General features: G+C 35.3%; 1 protein-coding gene across 4 annotated transcripts in view; it reads left to right on the top strand.

Annotated features, from left to right (window-relative positions):
• The window catches only part of ECPAS (Ecm29 proteasome adaptor and scaffold), a 116,909-nt gene that overhangs the window by 45,990 nt on the left and 51,059 nt on the right, over window positions 1-19,860 (top strand). For all 4 annotated transcript variants that reach the window (XM_079112553.1, XM_079112552.1, XM_079112550.1 and 1 more), the window contains 7 exons: window positions 956-1,072; window positions 2,746-2,864; window positions 4,695-4,844; window positions 8,300-8,468; window positions 11,290-11,429; window positions 13,009-13,090; window positions 15,038-15,157. In XM_079112553.1, the coding sequence (XP_078968679.1) occupies window positions 956-1,072; window positions 2,746-2,864; window positions 4,695-4,844; window positions 8,300-8,468; window positions 11,290-11,429; window positions 13,009-13,090; window positions 15,038-15,157 (897 nt within the window). The remainder of the gene's footprint in view (window positions 1-955; window positions 1,073-2,745; window positions 2,865-4,694; window positions 4,845-8,299; window positions 8,469-11,289; window positions 11,430-13,008; window positions 13,091-15,037; window positions 15,158-19,860) is intronic.

Below are 19,860 nucleotides of genomic sequence, written 5' to 3'. Positions count from 1 at the left end.
ATTATTCTAGATTTCTTTGAACTTTCGTTGTCACTTTCAAACATCCTAATAGCTTTCATTAATGCTTGCTTTGAGGGTAGGGCACAGATTTCAGAAATGACAGAGAATAGTGTAGACCTGGCCCTCCAGAATAGATATCCTAAACTTAAGTCTTACTTAGGTAAGGATTTTAAAAAAATATTATTTCTTAGTCCCCAGTGTTCCTCTCTAGCACGTAATCCCTTCATTGGAGTAAAATCAAGGCTATTTGTCATCAGCCTCTATACCTTCCTTTTTACCCACAGGAACTGTTGAACTGTCAATTCCTATTTCTACTCTTCTTCATGTAAAAGAGGGGACACCTGTTGTTTCTTTTTTTTTAAATTTTTTTTTTAGTTGTTGATGTCCTTTATTTATTTATATGTTGTGCCGAGAATCAAACCCAGTGCTTCACACATGCTAGGCAAGCACTGTACCAGTGAGCCACAACCCCAGCTCAAAACTTGTTATTTCTTACTTAAAATGTTTGGTTGTGTCAGTTGATCATTAAAATATAGTAAAAATGCTTCAGTATTTTGTCAGATACCTTCTGTAATCCAGATCCTGCTTTCATGAATCTTACCACTCTGGGCTTCAGTCAGATGTGATGTGCCATGTTCTTTTCAACAGCTCTACCACCTTATAACTAATTTTCTGCTTGGGATTCTTCTGATCTTTAGGACTCAGTGTTTCTGTCACTTCTTCCCTGAAGTACTCCTTGATCAGGCAGACCAGTAGGATCTGGATCTTAAATTTCTTTTTGTAGTATCAAGGCATGTTGCAAAATTGGTGATGTGAACTCCCTTTCTGGGATGTTAAGTTTATATCCCTTAAAAGAACAAAGTAGCTACTATTCATTAAAATAAATAATATCTGAGAAGTGAATTTGTTTTTAAGACAACGATCAATAACTTCAGTTCTTCTGTCTCTCTTTTAGGTAATGGAACTGCTGGTCCATCTGAATAAGCGTATAAAAAGCCGCCCCAAAATACAACTCCCAGTAGAGACACTACTGGTTCAATACCAGGACCCTGCTGCAGTTTCCTTTGTCACAGTGAGTGCTGTTTTGGAGTTTTCTTTCATAATGTTTTTCAGATGTCATCAATGTATTGGCAAGCTTAGAATTTTATCTTAGACCACTTTTAAGTGAAATATGAGATGTTTTTCTTTAAAATGACACACCAAGTGCTGATCCAGAGGAAATACTGCTTTAAAGGAAATGGAAGGACCAGGATAATGAATGGCCATTTACTTGGGGCAAAGGAATGTTGGTGAAGTGACTTGTCAGGTATATTGATATATAAACATCACTCCATTAATAGCTGCAATTTTTGTTTTTATATATCAGTTAAAAATAGTTAATTAAAAATGAATAATTTGATTCATTTTTGTTGTTGTTGTTGTTGTTGTGGTGCTGGGGATTAGAACCCAGGGCCTTGTGCTTGCGAGGCAAGCAAAGCACTCTACCAACGGAGCTATATCCCCAGCCCATGATTTGATTCTTGAGAGATCATATGAGACAAGTCTGAATAGAGAAAAGGATTATGTAGTGTAGGCATGATAATAGAAGAAGAGAATTATATGGCAAGAAGACACATAAAGATTTGAATAAAAAAAAAAATCAGGGGCTGGGGAGATAGCACAGTTGGGAGAGTGCTTGCCTTGCAAGCATAAGCCCTGAGTTCGATCCCCAGCACCACCACCACCAAAAAAAAAAAAAAAAAAAAATCAATGTTTGATGTGTATATTCAAAAAGGTATCATTTCAGAATTAGAATAAATCTGAGCTGGTGAGAAATATTCCTATTTAATTGTTGTCTTCATGAAAATGAAATACAAAAAATATTGATGCTACATGAAGACAGGTGGTATTCTTTTCCCAGTTCTTGTAGTTCCTAGCTGTGAGGTAGAATCTGTTGAATCTAAATCTGACATCAGGAGTCACAAAACTTTTGGAGCCACTTAATGTCTAGACATCTTGCCTATGTCTGTTCTAGACATATTACTCCATTACATATGTCCCTTTCTTAAGTGAATGGAAACTCTGGGTCAATAAACCTGCCAAATGAGAAGGTATTTAAAGTAATAATCTTATGAAGCATGTTCATTTTAGTGACGAATCCTTCATAAAAGCAAATCTTTATCTTATGTGTAAATAGAGATATATATTTGGGGATTTCCTTCAACTGTAGCTTTTGCATGGAGTATAGAGATAAAATCATGCCCACTGCCCTTATCTTCCTTCCCCTGGTTGATCTTCCATTGTGGAGTTATTGGAGAGAAACCATAGAGTACTGCAGTTTCCTAATGTTGTAGAAATTGACCATTTGAGAAATATAACTTGGGATTTGTTAACACATCTTGTTCTCCTAGCTTGTAGGAATGAGTGCAACAAACTGGTAGATCTGATGCTAATATGTGTATGTACGTTTAGTTAGGTTAAATAATCATTGCTTTTCTTCTTAGTAATAAGTAATTACATACATGAGTGACTTAGGTTAGGCCATCTTCCTGACACAAAGCCCACCTTAAGGCGAGCAGTTTGAATAAATTGGACTGAAATTTCTCCCCAGAGATACAGTAGTTGGTCAAGCTCTAATAAATGTGGAGAAAAGACGATGAATGTTTTGATTTTTTTTTTTTTTGTTAAAACCATAACTCCCTATCATGTTTTTGTTGAAATAGAGTATTATCTTCACACTCACTTGCTTTTCTCCTCTTGCATTAGAATTTTACTATAATTTATGTTAAGATGGGCTATCCTCGCCTACCAGTGGAAAAGCAATGTGAACTGGCCCCTACGCTTCTTACTGCCATGGAAGGGAAGCCTCAGCCACAGCAGGATAGGTATGATTTCCTCAGTTACTGTATTTCCCACCTCTAAGAATTAACAGCAGCTTTTCAAATATAGGTTCACATTTGATATCACTTGGCAAATGGCAGACTCTTTCAGCTGAAAGTAGTTGCATTTTCTGTGGTACCTCAAAATTATTGTTTTATTAGTACTATTATAAATTTTCTTGATGTGAACATTGAAAAATGTGCAGGACCAATATTTTTTGTCAGTTGTTTTTAAGAGTTAATTTTATGTGATGGAACGAATTAGAGTTAAAAATCCTTCTCTTCAAAACACTTTTATCTTGCTGGGCACAATGGTGCATACCTGTAATCCCGGCGACCTGGGAGGCTGAGGCAGGAGAATTGAAGTTTGACGCCAGCCTCAGCAACTTATTGAGGCCCTAAGCAACTTAGTGATATCCTGTCTTCAAATCAAAAATAAAAGGGATTAGGGATGTGGCTCAGTGGTTCATCCCCCCTGGGTTCAATTCTTGGTACCAGAAAAAGAAAAATAACCTTCCGTATTAGAGAATAAAAAGTTTCAGAACTGTTTTTGTAAGGAACAGAGCAGTTGTTTGTATTAATAGGGGCATTGAAGAGGAAGAAAGGTTTAGATACATCATTTGTTTGTAGACTTAGCCAAAAGATCTGTGTTTTAGACCTGTCATGAGAATCATGACAAAAAGTCCAAAAGTTAAGGAGGAGTTAAGTGTTTTCAGTTCACTTGCCTAGCATGCACAAAGTCCTGGATTCAGTCCCCAGCACTGCAACAACAACAGCAATTTTCAGTTCACATTTATTTATTTGTTGTTATATTTTTTAGTGTTGGGAACTGAACCCAGGAACACTTCATGAGCATATTCATTTTTAAAAGAAAGACTGTAACATACTTATTTACAAGTAAGACTAATAAACACCACAAGTAGCATTTGAAATTGTTTTTATGCATTTAAATAATATAAAAAAGGACTGGGACTGTGATTCAGTGGTAGAGCACTTGCCTAGCATGTGTGAGGCACTGGGTTCAGTCCTTAGCACCACATAAAAATAAATAAAATAAAGGTATTGTGTCCATTTACAACTTAAAAAAATATCAAAAGATGGTGAAAAAGGAATTGCTAAAGCTACTTTAAATTCACATAGTAGAAATTTTAATATTGTATTAAAAATATTGATATGATTTTTTTAATATATTAGATTTAGAGTAAATTCATTCTAATTCTTTTTTGTTTGTTTGTTTGTTTTTGTTAGTGGTTGGGTACCGGGGATTGAGCTCAGGGGCTCTCAACCACTAAACCATATCCCCAGCCTTATTTTTTATTTTATTTAGAGTGCTCAGCACCTTGCCATTGCTGAGACAGTTTTTGTACTCTCGATCTTCCTACCTTAGCCTCCTGAGCCGCTGGGATTGCAGGCGCGCACCACTGTACCTGGCTTACTCATTCTAAATAATTATGGGAAATAAAAACTTCATTGAAGGAATGTGTTGTAAGTTAAGCTTTATCTAAGATTTCATGTAAATTCTGTTCTGATAATTTCAGGTACTGACATTACACTTACCTTATGTACATTCTTTCCACATGGTTTAGTGATGAGCCAAATTGGCCAAATGCCAATTATCACTCAGTGTACTGAGTTTTCAGTAAGAAAGAAATCAAGGCCAATTCCTAGGTTAGGACTTTTTTTTTTAGGTTAGGACTTTGTACATTAGCATGTAGAAAATGAGTGACTCTAGCTATAACCACCAGTTTCTGTCATGTGATTTTTGTTTCATCTGTTATTTGCATGTATTAAACCTTATTTTTTAAGTAGTTGCAATAAATATAATTGTTTTTTCAGCTTAATGCATCTTTTAATACCAACCCTTTTTCACATGAAATACCCTGTTGAATCATCAAAATCAGCTACTCCGTTTAATCTTGCTGAGAAACCAAAGACTGTGCAGCTGCTTTTGGACTTCATGCTAGATGTCCTTCTGATGCCTTATGGGTGAGTTAAAAAATAAAAATGAAACTAAGCAGCCTATTCTTGATTGCATTTAATATGTGGAAATTAAGTGCTGTTTTAAGTGATTCAGCTCTCGCTTGTAATTGGATACACTTCAGATCTTTTTGCTTTAGTCCCAATCTATAAACTCTAGCTCCACTGCTTATTGGCCTTATAGATGCTGAGTTGCTGTTGTGATTTCAGATTCAACCTGTTCAAGCTAAAATTGTTTTTCCCCATAAAAATATTTCTACCTTTGTGTTACTGTTGGTGCTAAAATGATTCTTCTAGCCATCGTACTATAGAATTATAAATCATCTCCATCTTGTCTTTTCCTTCTTGCTACAGTATCAGTTCCATAATACCTCTTTCCTCCTTAATATTCCAAACCATTCTCATTGCTACCATTTATTTATTTATTTATTTTTTCATTTCTTGTCACAATTTCTTTCTTATCAGCCACTCTTCTTAAACCTCTCTACACTGATAGAAGTTAGAAAATAGAAGCAGATAGAAGTGCATTATTTTTTCGTATTCATAACACTGTCTATCTGTATGACCACTTTGTGTTTTTATTGTATTTTTGATGTTTCCATCTCCCTTAGTAGGCTGTATTGTAGCTCCTTGTATTTAAGATGTTTTTTATCTGACTTTTGGTCCTGGCATGGTGCCAAGTTGTGATCTGTTGCTATTTTCTGCTGCAAGAGACAGTTTTTAAGTATTGCTCCTTCCCGCTCCCTGCCTTATAGATATTGTGAATTATTTTTTAAATTAATTTTTAAAATTAAATATTTTTAGTTATATATGTCATTAGGATACATTTTGACATAATCACAAAAGCATGGAATATAATTTGCTCTAATTCAGTTCCCAGCACTTCACCCACCTTCCCCACTGCTTCTCTCCCTCTATTCTACTGATCTTTCTGAAATTTATAGGTTTTTTTTTTTTTTTTTTTTTAATTAGTTTCTTATGGATATACTTGATGTTGGATTTCACTGTGCTGTATTCATGTGTCTTAGGAAAGTTTGGTCAGGTTCATTCCACTGTTCTTCCCTTTTCCTGTTCCTTCTTCCTCCTTAATTCCCTTCATTTACTGATCTTTCCCCTAGTGATGAGATTCTCACTCCCCTTTCCTCCTAACCCTTTATTCTGTTATAGCTTCTGCATACCAGAGAAAACATTCAGCCTTTGACTTTTTGGGACAGCTTATTTCACTTAGCATGCTAGTTTTCAGTTCTATCCATTTCCTGTCAAATGCCATAATTTCATTCTTTATGATTGAGTAATTCTACATTGTGTACATAAATCACACTTTCTTTACCATTCATCTGTGGAAGGGTGCTTAGGTTGGTTTCAGTAGCTTGGCTATTGTGAATTGTGCTGTTGTGAACATTGATGTGTCTGTGTCACTGTAGTATGCTGATTTAAAATCCTTTGACTATATACTGAGCTGGGTCATATGGTGGTTTCATTCCTAGTTTTGAGGAGTCTCCATACTGCTTTCCTGAGTGATTGCACTAATTTGTAGTCCCACCAACAGTGCATAAGTGTACCTTTTTCTATACCTTCTTGCCAACATTTTTATTATTTGTAGTTTTGATAATTGTCACCTTGACTGAAGTTATATGAAATTTCAGTGTAGTATTGATTTACATTTCCTTAATTGCTATCATGTTTCTTACCTCATCACCAGTATTATACATGGTGAGCTTGGCTGCATACCATGTGTCCCTCAGTCCAGAGAGGAGAGTTCAGGCTGTCTGATTCCTTTCCTCTTCAGTTTTGTCTTCTCTTGTACCTTTACTTTTTTAGCTTGATTTTTCTGGGTTTTCAAACACTCCCATGTTTATTCTCTCAATCTCTGTCATATCATTTTCTGTGTTTTTTTTTTTTTGTGTGTCTGATAACATGACAAATGCTCTTCCCTGTGTTGTTTTGTTATTGTCTTATCTTGTTCTAGGTGGCAGGGACTCAGTCTTGTGCCTTTTTCTATTCTTCTGGCTTGTACTTAGAATGATGGTTTACACGATGTTATGTGTTTAATAGTTGCTGATTGATTTACTTAATGCCTTGAGTCTTGCCAGGACCTAGTAATGAACAAAAGCCTCCTTTTGTATTTGTTCAATAAGGAGGCAGCCAGAATTGATAGGTGATGATGTCTTTGGTATATAAACCTTGAAATCCAAATTTAAGTTAGGAACATGATGTCCTCAAGCTAGGGATTCCTGACATTTTGTTTACCTATGAGAACTTGCCTCATATATATAAAAATATTAAAGTGATTCCTTAATATATTGATCTAAAAAAAACAGATGAATTAAGGAATTGAATGAATCTATAAGTAATGTGAAATAATTTACTATGCTATTAGATTACAACTGTTTCCTTTTAACTTTTATTCTAATGGGTGTTTTATTTTAATATCTGATGGTAGTAGAATTTATCAGCACAGAATTTTAGAGTTGAAAAAGAAAGGTGAGGAATCTGATGAAAATTGGAGATCAATAGATTAGAGGAAAGGGACAGGAAGAGAGAGGAGGGGAGAAATTGGGGAAATACTGGCTAATAGTGGCCAAATTATATCATTATACTGGGTGCATATATAAATATGTAATAGAATCCCATTATTTTATACACCTATAGTGCACCAATGAAAGTATGAAAAAAATTTAGAGTTGAAGGATTTGAATTTTTATGTTGTACAAGAGGAATACTAGTTGTATTGGATCAAAATGAATTTATTTGAAAATTTATTTCTACTCTTTACAAGCTAAAAGGAAATAGGGTGATAATAACAAGGAGATGCAAAAGGCTTTGAACATAAAATGGGAAAATATAATTTTTTTATTATTTTCCTTCTTGACCCCCCCCACCTTTTTTTTTTTATTTTTATTTATTTTTTTGCTTTTGGGGTCTTAGGTGGTTTGGAGGTTTTAGTGGGTTTTCTAATATAGGCATATAAATCATTCAGGGAGAATTGAAAGGTGAATTTACAACTTAGCAGAAATGAGAAATGTGTGTAAAATTGCTTTCCAGTTTTGGTATTAGTGACCACCCCTCAATCCCACCCACTGCCAGTCAACAAACCTGTGTGTATATTTGTTAACTAAAATCTCAAAATGTTTGAGTCCTTAGAACAATAATAGATTAAGAGTGAACAAAATATTTTTATTGTTGATAACTGCTATAATTAATTTATAACCTGGTTGAATGTAATACTCTTCTGGTTAATTTGCTGAAAATGTAGATACCTTTTCTTCGATACCTTTAAAATTCTTTATGATAAATTTTTTATTTCAGGTGTTTATTCTTCTAGAAACATGGGAGGACAGTACATGATTGAATGTCGTGTGTGTGTGTGTGTGTGTGTGTGTGTGTGTGTGTGTATATACACACACATACAAATACAAATGCATGTGTTTTTATAGAGCATTAAAGTTTTATTTTCTTTCCAGATATGTGTTAAATGAATCCCAGAGTCGCCAAAATTCATCTTCAGCACAGGGTTCTTCTTCAAACAGTGGGGGAGGTTCTGGAATTCCACAGCCTCCCCCAGGAATGAGCTTTTATGCAGCTAAACGAGTTATTGGTGATAACCCATGGACACCCGAACAGTTGGAGCAGGTATCACACACTGCTCATCATGGGACTTGACCCTGTACATTTGCCCCTATGAAGTTCATGGAAGCATGTGTGACATAATTCTAGTATATTCAGGCTCTGTAATGAAATATGTTTGAAAGGAGCATTGATGTAATGTGTTCTCTTCATCATGTCAATTATTTGTAAAAGCCCTAGGGAAAGGGAGGAGTGGGAAATGCTTTTAAATTTTTTTTACATTGTTCACATATTTCAAGAATCAAGCACAGCCCATTTATAAATTGAGTATACTTAATTTCTGTCACTTTAGTTTACAATTACAGGCTTAATAATTATCTAGCTCCTTTGGTGTAGTTAAAATGCAGTTTATCTTACTTTATTCAGCTTTTTAGGGATGTACTTTTTGTGTAAAGTGAGGAACCCCTGTGCTTCACAAGTGACAATGTGGGGGAAAAGCATGACTCCCTTTTATATTTCTTCCTGGGAATTTAAAAATTGGCATTAAGAATTTTATTCTGGATTTAAACAGGACACAGATGTTCTCTGAGCAGCTTTTAAAAATGACTGGTGCTCTACAGAGAAGGTGCCTCACTGTGTCTGTGTCATCAGGCACCTCAGGGAAGAACAGATGAGATCAGTATGTAATTATTTTGGAATTCGAGCAACATGGGTTAGTCTTCTAATCCTTCCTTTATTTCTCCATGGCAGTCTCAATGATTTGATCCTTTTCTTTTTGGGAATGTAAGTGTTGATCAAAAGTGTTCCCAGGAGAGGGAAAAAGAGGCAGGTGGGGCATTCTTAAAATTAGCAAATATATAGACTGTTTCATTCAGTGAGGGTTATAATTGATTAGATTTACTTCATGTTTTACACATCTTTTTTTCTTTTTCTTTTCTTTCTTTATATCCTTAAAGCCTGATGTAAGTAAGGTAAATAGTAACAGAAGCTATACTTTACTAGTATGATCTGTGACAGGCACTATACTACTTTGAATACATTACCTCATTTAATCCTCACAGCAACCCAATGAGGTATAGAAATTACTAGTTCCATTTCTAAAAGGCAGTGAGGTTTCGAGATTCACCAAGGTCTCACTTCTGTTACCAGGCTTTGAACCTACGTCTGTCTGGGGGTTATAACTACAAATGCTGGACAGTAATTGATAATGTTCACTTGTAATCTTAATGCTGGTCATTATTTGCTGAATTAAAAGGGCTTTTTTAAATGCATTTTGTCAATTTCACATTCTAGTGCTGAAATAGTTTGGTTTTAATATTTTCATCTAATTTTTAAACACCTTTTTTTTTTCCAAATAAAACAGCTTTTAAGCTGGGTGCAGTGGCATGGGCCTGTAATCCCAGAGACCCTGGAGGTTGAGGCAGGAGGATTTCAAGTTCGAGGACAGCTTCAGCCAATTAGTGCAAGACATTGTCTAAAAATGAAAAATGGAAAGGGCTGTAGAAGTAGCTCAGTGGTAAAGTGCCCCTGGGTTCAATCCCTAGTACCATAACAAAACAACCCCCCACCCAAAACCCCTTTTTTATAATTCTAAAGTTAAAGATCTAAGGAGTTAAAAAAATACAGGATTTGGGATGTTGCTCAGTGGTGGAATACCTAGCATGCATGGGACCATGGGTCCTTTTTCCTTTTATATTTCCTGGGTTTGCTTTTTCCACAACAAAAAGGGGAGAGGAGGAATAGTATAAAGGGAAATTTAAATATTACCTGGAATCTTGCCCACCTTAGTTTGTCATTCATCTGTAGCTTGATCTCTGTGTGTTTGTACATAAAGTTTCACACAATACATTTTTACCCACCATTCATATAATATTTATAGTTTACTTTTTTCATTTAATAGTGTTCAGGTTAAAAAATGTCACTCTTGAATATTTATATACAATATAATTATATGTAACATTTTTTAACTAGTCCCCCATTGATGTACATCTGTGTCATTTTCAGTTTTCATAACATTTTTTTATATTTTTGCGTACCTGACTTCCACAGCTGTTTTTTTATGGCTTATGTAAAATGAGTCTTTTTTTATAGCTCTTGTTATAAGTAAGTTGTTTTGAGCAGGGGAGGGAAGGCAGGCCATTTTATGATCTGTTATGCCTTTTTAAATTGAATCTTCTATTATTTAATAATTGTAAATTTATCAATCCCAATTCATATGTATAAGAACTGTTATGTAATTGATTTTTTGAAAACAAAGATAAAGTTTTACTTTTGAGGCATTTTAATCCTGGAATTATATTGTAGTGAAATTCATAGCTTCACATTGCTTGGAGTTCTGAGCAGATCCTTTCTTTAGTCTGTTTCATTTCAGTCAGTCAATTCCATTGAATACTGTCTATGTTTTTAGTACCTAAAAATAGGAGATTGAGAATTTGTATGTTAACAGTAGAGTGGAATTCTGTGTTTAGTTCTTTTTGAACTATTATAAAAATTCATGGAGCACTTCATTCTTAATATACTACCCTGTTAGCTGGAGACCCCAAATTTGGACTTTAAGGCTTGATCACCTTAGGGAGGCTGTGCAGCATAATAGTTTTGGAGTCAGAGACTTGGGTTTGAATCTTGCCTTCATTACTGTGTGTCTTGATCTCTTATGCCCGAAAAGTTTATGGAGTGGTATCTGTCTCATAGATTGTGAGGGTTAAATGAAAATCATTAATATGTATGATTTAGTACAGTCCCTGGCACATTATAAACCAAATTAGGAGCTGCTACTATTGTTACTATTAATCCTTGGTTTGTGACCACTCTGATAGTTAATAATGTTTTTAGTGGGTGTTCTTTGTTTCCTTGACCATGCTTTCTTCTTCCCTTCATTTATCTACAGTGCAAATTGGGCATTGTGAAATTCATAGAAGCTGAACAAGTGCCCGAACTTGAAGCTGTTCTCCACCTGGTGGTTGCTTCTAGTGACACACGTCACAGTGTGGCAACAGCAGCAGACCTGGAATTGAAAAGCAAGCAAAGGTAACTAAACTTTCAAAATTGAAAGGATCAGATTTCTAAAAAGTTTTACACGTATTTGTTCTTTAATGCGGCATTCAATTTAGGACATTATGAAATATACTTAGTTTGTAATAAGTAAAGTTTATTGAAGAGCAGAATTCTGAGTAGGAAAAAGAAGAAAAGCTGTTTAGAGATGAAATTTAAGCTGGAGTAGGTTAGGAATGTCATCATGAAATGGGACTTTTAGCTAGGTTAATGATCAAAAAGAATTTTAAGACGTGTCAGATGCAAGAGGTTATTTTTGATCTTCTGTTTCAAACCAGTTGAGATTATTTTTAATAAAGAATGTGTATATTATGGCTATACATTGAAAATCATGTTCATGGAAAGAGTTGTGAATAGATGCTAATTTATATAGGAAGGGGATACAAATAGTAACTAGGCTTGTAGGAAATTTTTGGTATAAGAAATAAAATCAAAGCACAATAAAAGGAACTGTGAAAATTACCATCATTGGTTAACTACTACCAAGCATTTATTTTGTTTAAAGTGTTTCTGTGTTTTGTAAAAAATGTCTATATCTGAAGTATTACAGAAGGGAAATAGTGGCAGAGCTTGAGGATTAATTAGTAGCAATTAGCTGAGAAAAGATGTAGGTGAATCCTGCATAAGCTAGAATTACAGAACTTCTCTTAGAATAGTGGATTGTGGATAACTAAAGAAGAAGCAGATTGATAAACTGTGAAAGAAGAGGTGGATCAGAAAAGCAGTTGAAGCAGCATGATACATTGTGTTTTCACAAATAAGGCATACTTAAAAGCAGAACCAATGTGAGAAGGCAAGAGAAGATGGTATGGTAAAACTTGACCCAGGAGAGTAAGAGAAAGAATTGCATTATTACTAGGTTTATTACTGACTGAGTGAAGTCTATTGTGGAATTTGGGGTGGTGGTGGTAGTCTTCATACATCATAGTTCATGTTTTTGTGGGGCGCAGACAGGAATAAGTCTGTGACAAATGGCAGCATGATTGCTCTGTAGAGTTAGGTGCTGAAGCTGCAAGTGGGTGATAGGTAAGGAGGAAGGGAGAGCTGGGAATCAAATGATGCAAAATTAGAGAAATATGGTAGGTTATAAGCCTTCCAGGGTGTGACTTTAACAGGGAAAAAAATGTTTTTTTTTTTTCCCCCACTTATTACTTTTTAATTTCTACTTGGTTAAACAGAAGAGAAATTATTCCCTGTCCCAGGGCTTTTTGAACAAGTGTAGTAGATAGCCTGCTCTGTGGAGCTGCTCTCTGACATTGACTTTGAGAGGTGATTTATAGGAACATAGTCTACTTTTCTTGTGTGGTACCAGATTGGCCCATTGAATGCAATAATCTGTTGAATGAAGGTGGGATAAGTGATCCATATTTTCTTCTAAACTAACTTTGATAAGTGATTCCCTTCATTTCCTCCCTTCTACAATGTCACTTGCCCATTTCATTTGTATGTTTCTAATATTTTCCTTTGCTAAAATGTGTTGGGGTTATAATTTTTTGAAAATTACTAAAGTGGGAGGAAAAAATAATTTTAACACCCTATATCAAAACTTCCATAGCTTAATTGACTGGAATAATCCTGCCATCATTAATAAGATGTACAAGGTATACCTTGGAGATATACCACTGAAGACAAAAGAGGTAGGTTGGTTTGATTTATTCTCCCATCAACATAAAAAACACCTTGTTGACATGAACTGTATATATTTGTATGCTTTCTTCTAGTTACTTTGATTTAAGCTGCATCTGGTCTAGGTAATGTCGCCTGTTAACTAGTTTGCTAGATCTGGTGTTTTTAATGCAGGCACATAAATAATGATGATGCATTGTGTAGTGTAGGGATCAGCAAACTTTTTCTGTTGCTTTGCAAACCTTATGGCCTCTGAGGCTACTCTTCTAACATGAAAGAAGCAATCTGGTATACATAATTTAATGAGCATGGCTGTGTACCAGTAAAGCATTGTGATGATACTGACAAATGATCTGACATTTGAATATCATATAATTCTCATGTCTTATAAAGCATTATTCTTTTTGATTTTTTTTTTAAACCATTTAAAACATAAAAGTGATTCTTGAGTCATAGGCCTTATCAAAATAAATGGTAGGCCATATTTGGCTTATGTGCTATAGTTTGCTCAGCCATGGTCTAGAATCTAGAATAAAAGATGGGTTCTTCTGCAGCATTAAGGTAAGATTTTAGCTTAATGGTATGTTTATTGCAGTTCCAAACCCAGACATATAAGGATGGTTTGTTTGCTTTGTTTTTTAAACCATAACTAATTGTTTTAAAAATCATGTTAGCTCTACTTAGATTAAATTGAATGTGGTGTAGCAGAAAGGACTGTGAGTTGAGACTCCAGAGTTCTGGCCCTGAATGACTGCATGTGAATGTGTTGGGTAAGAGTGGCTCATCATAGAACTTCTCTGGTCATCATGTTCCTTATGTAGAAAGATTAGATTTGTCGTTCTCAGATTGTGCCTGAAGCTTTTTGGAGTCATAGGGATTTTTAGGGATTTTCAAAAACAAAAGATTGATTGCTATATATTTTTCTGTGTTGATATTTGGATGTATATGCTGGGATCCTCCCACAAATCAAAGGGATAAACATCACTAGCAGCCATTCTGATCTTCACTGGTATACACTGAGGGTTAAAAAAATAAAAAGGAGAGGGAGAATAAAACTCAGTTTTACATAAGAATATCTGATGAAGCAGTAGAAATTATTTTGCTGCATAGTTATTGAGATAGGTATTTGCCAGATATTTTCTCTAAAAGAAAAAAAAATGAAGTCACTTCAAGGAAAATAATAATTTTGGGGAATGATAAAAGTTGAACTTTCAAAGAAAAATTAGAATTATGGGAAATTTGAACTCACCACAGTGACTTGACAGTTTATCAATACTTAGGGCTTTTTCTGATAAGATTGGTGGTAACATGAACACTTGATATTTTTGGGACTGTGTATGTTGTATGATGAAACATTAACTTAACTCACGGAGCTAATATTTTCCAGATTACCAATGCTGTAAGAAAAGCACCTGGCAGTAAGGGAATCTTTCAAAGGGCAAGATAGACCATGTAATTTATTACATGTAAAAGCTCACTGATTTGGCTTAAGTTCCAAATTACAGCTAACTTTTACGAAAATATTATTAAGTTTTGGTGTAGTATGAAAAAAGATCCACCATTACCTGAAGAGGTTAAAATAATCCCCATATTTCTAACTATATATTTATGCAAGCTGGATCTTAATCACATACTTAACTAAAACACAGCAGCAAAGTAAATGCAGAATATATAAGAATCCAGTTTTCTTCTAGTAAGGTGGATATTGAAGATGTTTGCAAAAAGTGTAAACATTGCCACTTCTTTGGTATAGCATTTTTTACAGGATAGCTATTTTCCATAAAAAAGTTATTTAAGAAAATATATAATGAGTTCATTAATATTTGCGTAAATAAACATTTTATAATTTGTTTTAACATCTAATGCTGACAGATTATACTGATTCTTCAGTAATTTTTAAAAGTATGAAATGATAAATGATTTTGAAATGCTGACTTATAATCAAACATTTCTTACAGGGAGCAGTTCTGAAGCCAGAGCTGAAAAGGGACCCAGTTAGTACCAGAGTCAAATTAAAGATTGTTCCCCATCTCCTTCGCTCTAGACAAGCTGCTGAAACTTTCCCAGCTAACATTCAGGTAATTTGTTTTGTTATCTGTCAATGGACCCTTGGGTTGCTTCCTTATCTTAGCTTTATAAATAGTGCTGTCATGAACATGAATGTAGAAAAATCTCTTTGTAACCTTGTTTTAAATTGTTTTCCATATATATCCAGAAATGGAATTGCTGGATTATATGGCAGTGTTCATTTTTTGAGGAACTGCCATTCTGCTTTCCATATTGGCTGTACCATTTTACATTTCCACCTATAGTGCACAAGGATGTCAGTTCCTCCATATTCTCATCAACACTTACTTTCTACTTTTTTGATAGTCGCCTTCATATGTGTATGAGATGGTATCTCTTTGGTTCTCTCTCTCTCTCTCTCTGTCTCTCTTTCTCTTTCTGTGTCTCCATCTCTTTTTCCTTTATCATTTTTTCTTTGCTTTTAATTTTGAGACAAGGTCTTGCTACGTTGCCGAGACTGTCCTCATCCGTTGGCTCAAGTGATCTTTCTGCTCAGCCTCCAAGTCTTTTTTTTTTCTTTTTTAAATATATTTTTAGTTGTTGATGGACCTGTATTTATATGTGGTACTGAGAATCGAACCCGGTGACTCACACATGCTAGGCGAGTGCTCTCTCACTGAGCCACAACCCTAGCTCCTCAAGTCTATTTCTGAAGAGTTTTTGTTGTTGTTGGTCAGTTTTAGGGGTTCTTTCCATAACTCTGGATATTAATCTCATATCTAATATATTATTTAGAATTATTTTCATTCGTTCTGTGAGTTACCCATTTGTATTTTTTAATATTTTCTTTTGATGCATATGTTTTAAATTTTTGTGAAGTTCAGTTTATTTTTGTTGTTGCCTGCCTTTTATGTTATATTCAAAGCATCATTGTCAAATCTAATGCTCTGAAGTTTTGTCCCATATTTTCTTCTAAGAGTTTTGTAGTTTTAGGTCTTACATTTAGGTCTTTGATGCATTTTGAGTTGGTTTCGGACGTGATGTTAAGAAAGGGTCTGACTTCATTCTTTTGCATGTGGATATTGCTTGACTTTTACCAGCATACTTGTTGAAAAGACCATCTTTTCCCATTGAATGATATTGACACCCTTGTCAAAAATTATTTGACCGCATATGTCAAGCTTTATTTCTGGGCTCTTTAATCTATGTCCTGTGCCAGTTTTACATTGTTTATTTTTAATTGATAAATGGCAATTATGTATATTTATGGGGTATAGTGTGATGTTTTGTTCTGCGTACATATCATAAAAAGGTCTCAGCCAAAGCCTGGGATGTGCCTCAGTGATAAAATACTTGCTTAGCATATGTGAGATCCCTGGATTCCAATCTAGCACTGGGGGAAAAAAAGATTGAAGTAAATTAACATATCCATCATAACTTCACCTTATTTATTTGCTGAGAACATTAAAGATGTACTTTTTTTTAGCAGTACCACATTATTTTGATTACTGCAGCTGAAGTAAGTTTCAAAACCAGGAAGTATGAGTTTCTTTGGATTTGTTCTTTTTCAAGATTATTTTGGCCATTTGAGATTCCATATGAATTTTAAGATGGGTTTTTCCATTTCTGTAAAAAGTGTCATTGGGATTTTGGTAGGGATTGCATTAAGTCTGTAAATTGCTCTGAGTAGTATTGATATCTGAACAGTGTTAAATTTTTCAGCTCATGACCATGGAGTTACTTACATTTATTTGTGTGTGTGTGTTTGCAGTACTGGGGGTTGATCATAGGGGCACTCTACTGAGCTGCATCTATAACCCATTTTATTTAAAAAAATTTCTGTTGTGATACTGGGGATTGACCCCAGGGCCTCAAGGATGCTACAAGTGTTCTGCCACTGAACTACATCCCCAGTCCTTTATTTTTTATTTTGAGACAGGGTCTCATTAAGTTTCCAAATTTGCCATCCTTCTGCCTTGGCCTTCTGAGTAGCTGGAATTATAGACTTGTGCCACCAAGCTCAGCTCTTTATACTCTTAAAATTTTTTCTTCCAGTTATATTTTGTAGCTTTCATTGTATGAGTTTCAATCACATCTTTGGTTAAGTTTGTTCCTTGTGTTTATTCTTTTTGATGCTATTATGAATGGAACTATTTTTGTAATTGACCTTTTAGATTATTTATTGTTATTGTGTAGAAATGCAGCTGATTATATTAAGAGCTTTTTTTTTTTTTGGGTGGAATCCTTAGACATTTCAAGATCATGTCATCTGTGAACAGGGTAATTTTACTTTTCCTTTTTTTGATATGTGTATACATTATACACACACACATATCTATATATACATTTAAATGTATTTTTTTATTTATTTTTTTTTTCTTTCCCCTTTTTCTCTTGCCTAATTGGTCTGGCTAGAATGTCTGATACTCTGTTAGAAATGACAAAAGCAACTGGGTACAGTGGTGCATGCTTGTAATCCTTCAGGAATCTGAGGCAGGAGGATGGCAAGTTAAAAGCCAGCCTCAGCAAAAACGAGGCACTAAGCAATTCAGTGAGACCCTCTCTAAATAAAATACAAAAATAGGGCTGGGAATGTGGTTCAGTGGTCAAGTGTTTCTGAATTCAATCCCCTATACACTCCTCTCAAAAAAAAAAAAAAAAAAAAAAAAAAAGGCAAAAGCAGGTGTCTCTCCTTTGATCTTGGAGGAAGACTCTTTGGTTTTCTATCACCGAGTATGATGTTCACTGTGTATTTTCATGTATTTGGGGGGATATTTGCTTGGGATTAAAGCCAGGGCCCTCTTGCATGGCTAGGCAAGTATTCTTACCATTGAGTTTTTCCTACCTCTTCAACCCATACGGCTTTTATTTTTAGTCTTTGGCTAGAGATATTAATGCTTTGTATACTGTGTTTATAATATCAGGGCTTTCTGGATTTGTCTGTATAATTACTCTTAGCAGTGAGTTTTATGTGTTCCCTTTCGCATTTTTACTGTTTGGTATGTCTCTTTTTTCAGTTTGAATAACTTCTTTTTTTTTTAATTTTTATAGTTATAGATGGACAGAATGCCTTTATTTTGTTTTTATGTGGTGCTTAAGGATCAAACCAAGTGTCTCGCACATGCTAGGCAAGTGCTCTGCCACTGAACTACAGCCCCAGCCCCTAGCATTAGTGCTCTGCCACTGAACTACAGCCCCAGCCCCTAGCATTACTTACTTGCTTTATTTTTTTTGGTACTGAGAATTGAACCCAGGATCTTGTGCATGCTAGGCAAGCATGTAACACACCACTGAGGATCCAACCTAAGCATATCCTCTACCACTGAACAGTTCTGGGAGATACATCTCTTTGACTTTTGTTTGTCTGGGAATGTCTTTATCCTTTCCACATTTCTATAGCATAACTTTTCTGGGTAAATATTTTCAGTTGGCAGTTTTTTTTTTTTTTTTTTTCCTTTAGTACTTTGAAAATTTTGTGCTACTCTCTCGCCCTGTAAAGTTTTTGCAGAGGTGGAGTCATGGCCCACAACCGCTATAACAGGCACAATTGATGCTGGCTGGAATAGAAGTATGGTAGACTAGGGCCATATGTCTTCTCCTGACACCTGTTCCAGAGACTCTACCTGCGGGCAAAGTTCCAGGCAAAATCCAATACTTACTACTGAGTCCTGTCCCCAGTGAATGATGTCTTGTTCCATACTATACTGCTTGAGTGTGGGGGTAGTATTGGGAAAGACAGTCCCTTGTCCACCTAACCTGATGTGAACTGTGTTGTACCTGAGTTTCACAGCGTATTAGGTACGAGCTTGGTCTTGGAGAACTGGATATGTATCCATACCCACTCCAAGGCTGGCGATGATGCAGGTCAAAATTTGAATTTGTCCCCCAGCACTTATTTTCCACCTGATGCTGGGGTAGGTCTAGAAGTTCTGTTTGTGAGCCCTAGCCAGATTTTGGGCCTTTTGGTTTCTACCATTGTATGCCTGACACTGAGCTCCAAGATATAAAGTCTTATGCTGGTTTTTGAGTCCGTTCCCTAATGGATGGAGTCTGTTTCTTGCTCTACCTCTCTAGGTTGGAGTGGTGGTGAAGGTAATCTCTTTCTACCTGGCTGATGCAGTTCCAGTGGCTCAGTTTGCAGAAATTGGCCTGGTAGTAGGGGTTCTGTGGTGCTGCCTGGTACTGGGTTTCAGTTCTAAAATCTGGATTTAATTCCTATGTGTTCCCCCAAGCAGGACAGATTTCTTTCCATACTTTGCTGCTTGGAGTTAGGGCATGGGTGATGTTGGTACTTCCTTCCTTCCTACCTTCACTATGTCTTTTCTTTTTGTTATACTGAAAGCAGGCACGACGGTCTCTTGCTTTATTTCTTTAATTCTTGTGAAGGCAATATGCTCATGAATAGCTGTTCAGTTTGGCATATCTATGGGGAGACCATTGCTGGAGGATCTTTTTCAGTCATCATCCTTGTTCTGCCCTCCCCATAGATGGCTTTTATTACGTTGATGAAGTTTCCTTAATTTCTGTTGTTTGAATCTTTATTTATCATGAAAAGATGTTGAATTCTGTTAGCTTTTCTGCATCAATTGAGATAATTATGTGACTTGCTACAGCTTCATTCTGTTCCTCATTCCATTAATGTAGAGTATTATATCAATTAATTTTTGTTGTTTAAAATTCCTTGCCTTCCAGAAATAAATTCCATTTGGTCATGGTATATTAGTCTTCTAATATAATGTGAATTTAGTTTTGTATTTTGTTGAAGATACAATGT

This window comes from Sciurus vulgaris, assembly GCF_902686455.1.
Source record: "Sciurus vulgaris genome assembly, chromosome: 15".
Lineage (NCBI taxonomy): Eukaryota > Metazoa > Chordata > Mammalia > Rodentia > Sciuridae > Sciurus > Sciurus vulgaris.
Note: the sequence above shows the minus strand (reverse complement) of the source record. Positions and strands in the feature narration are given on the sequence as shown.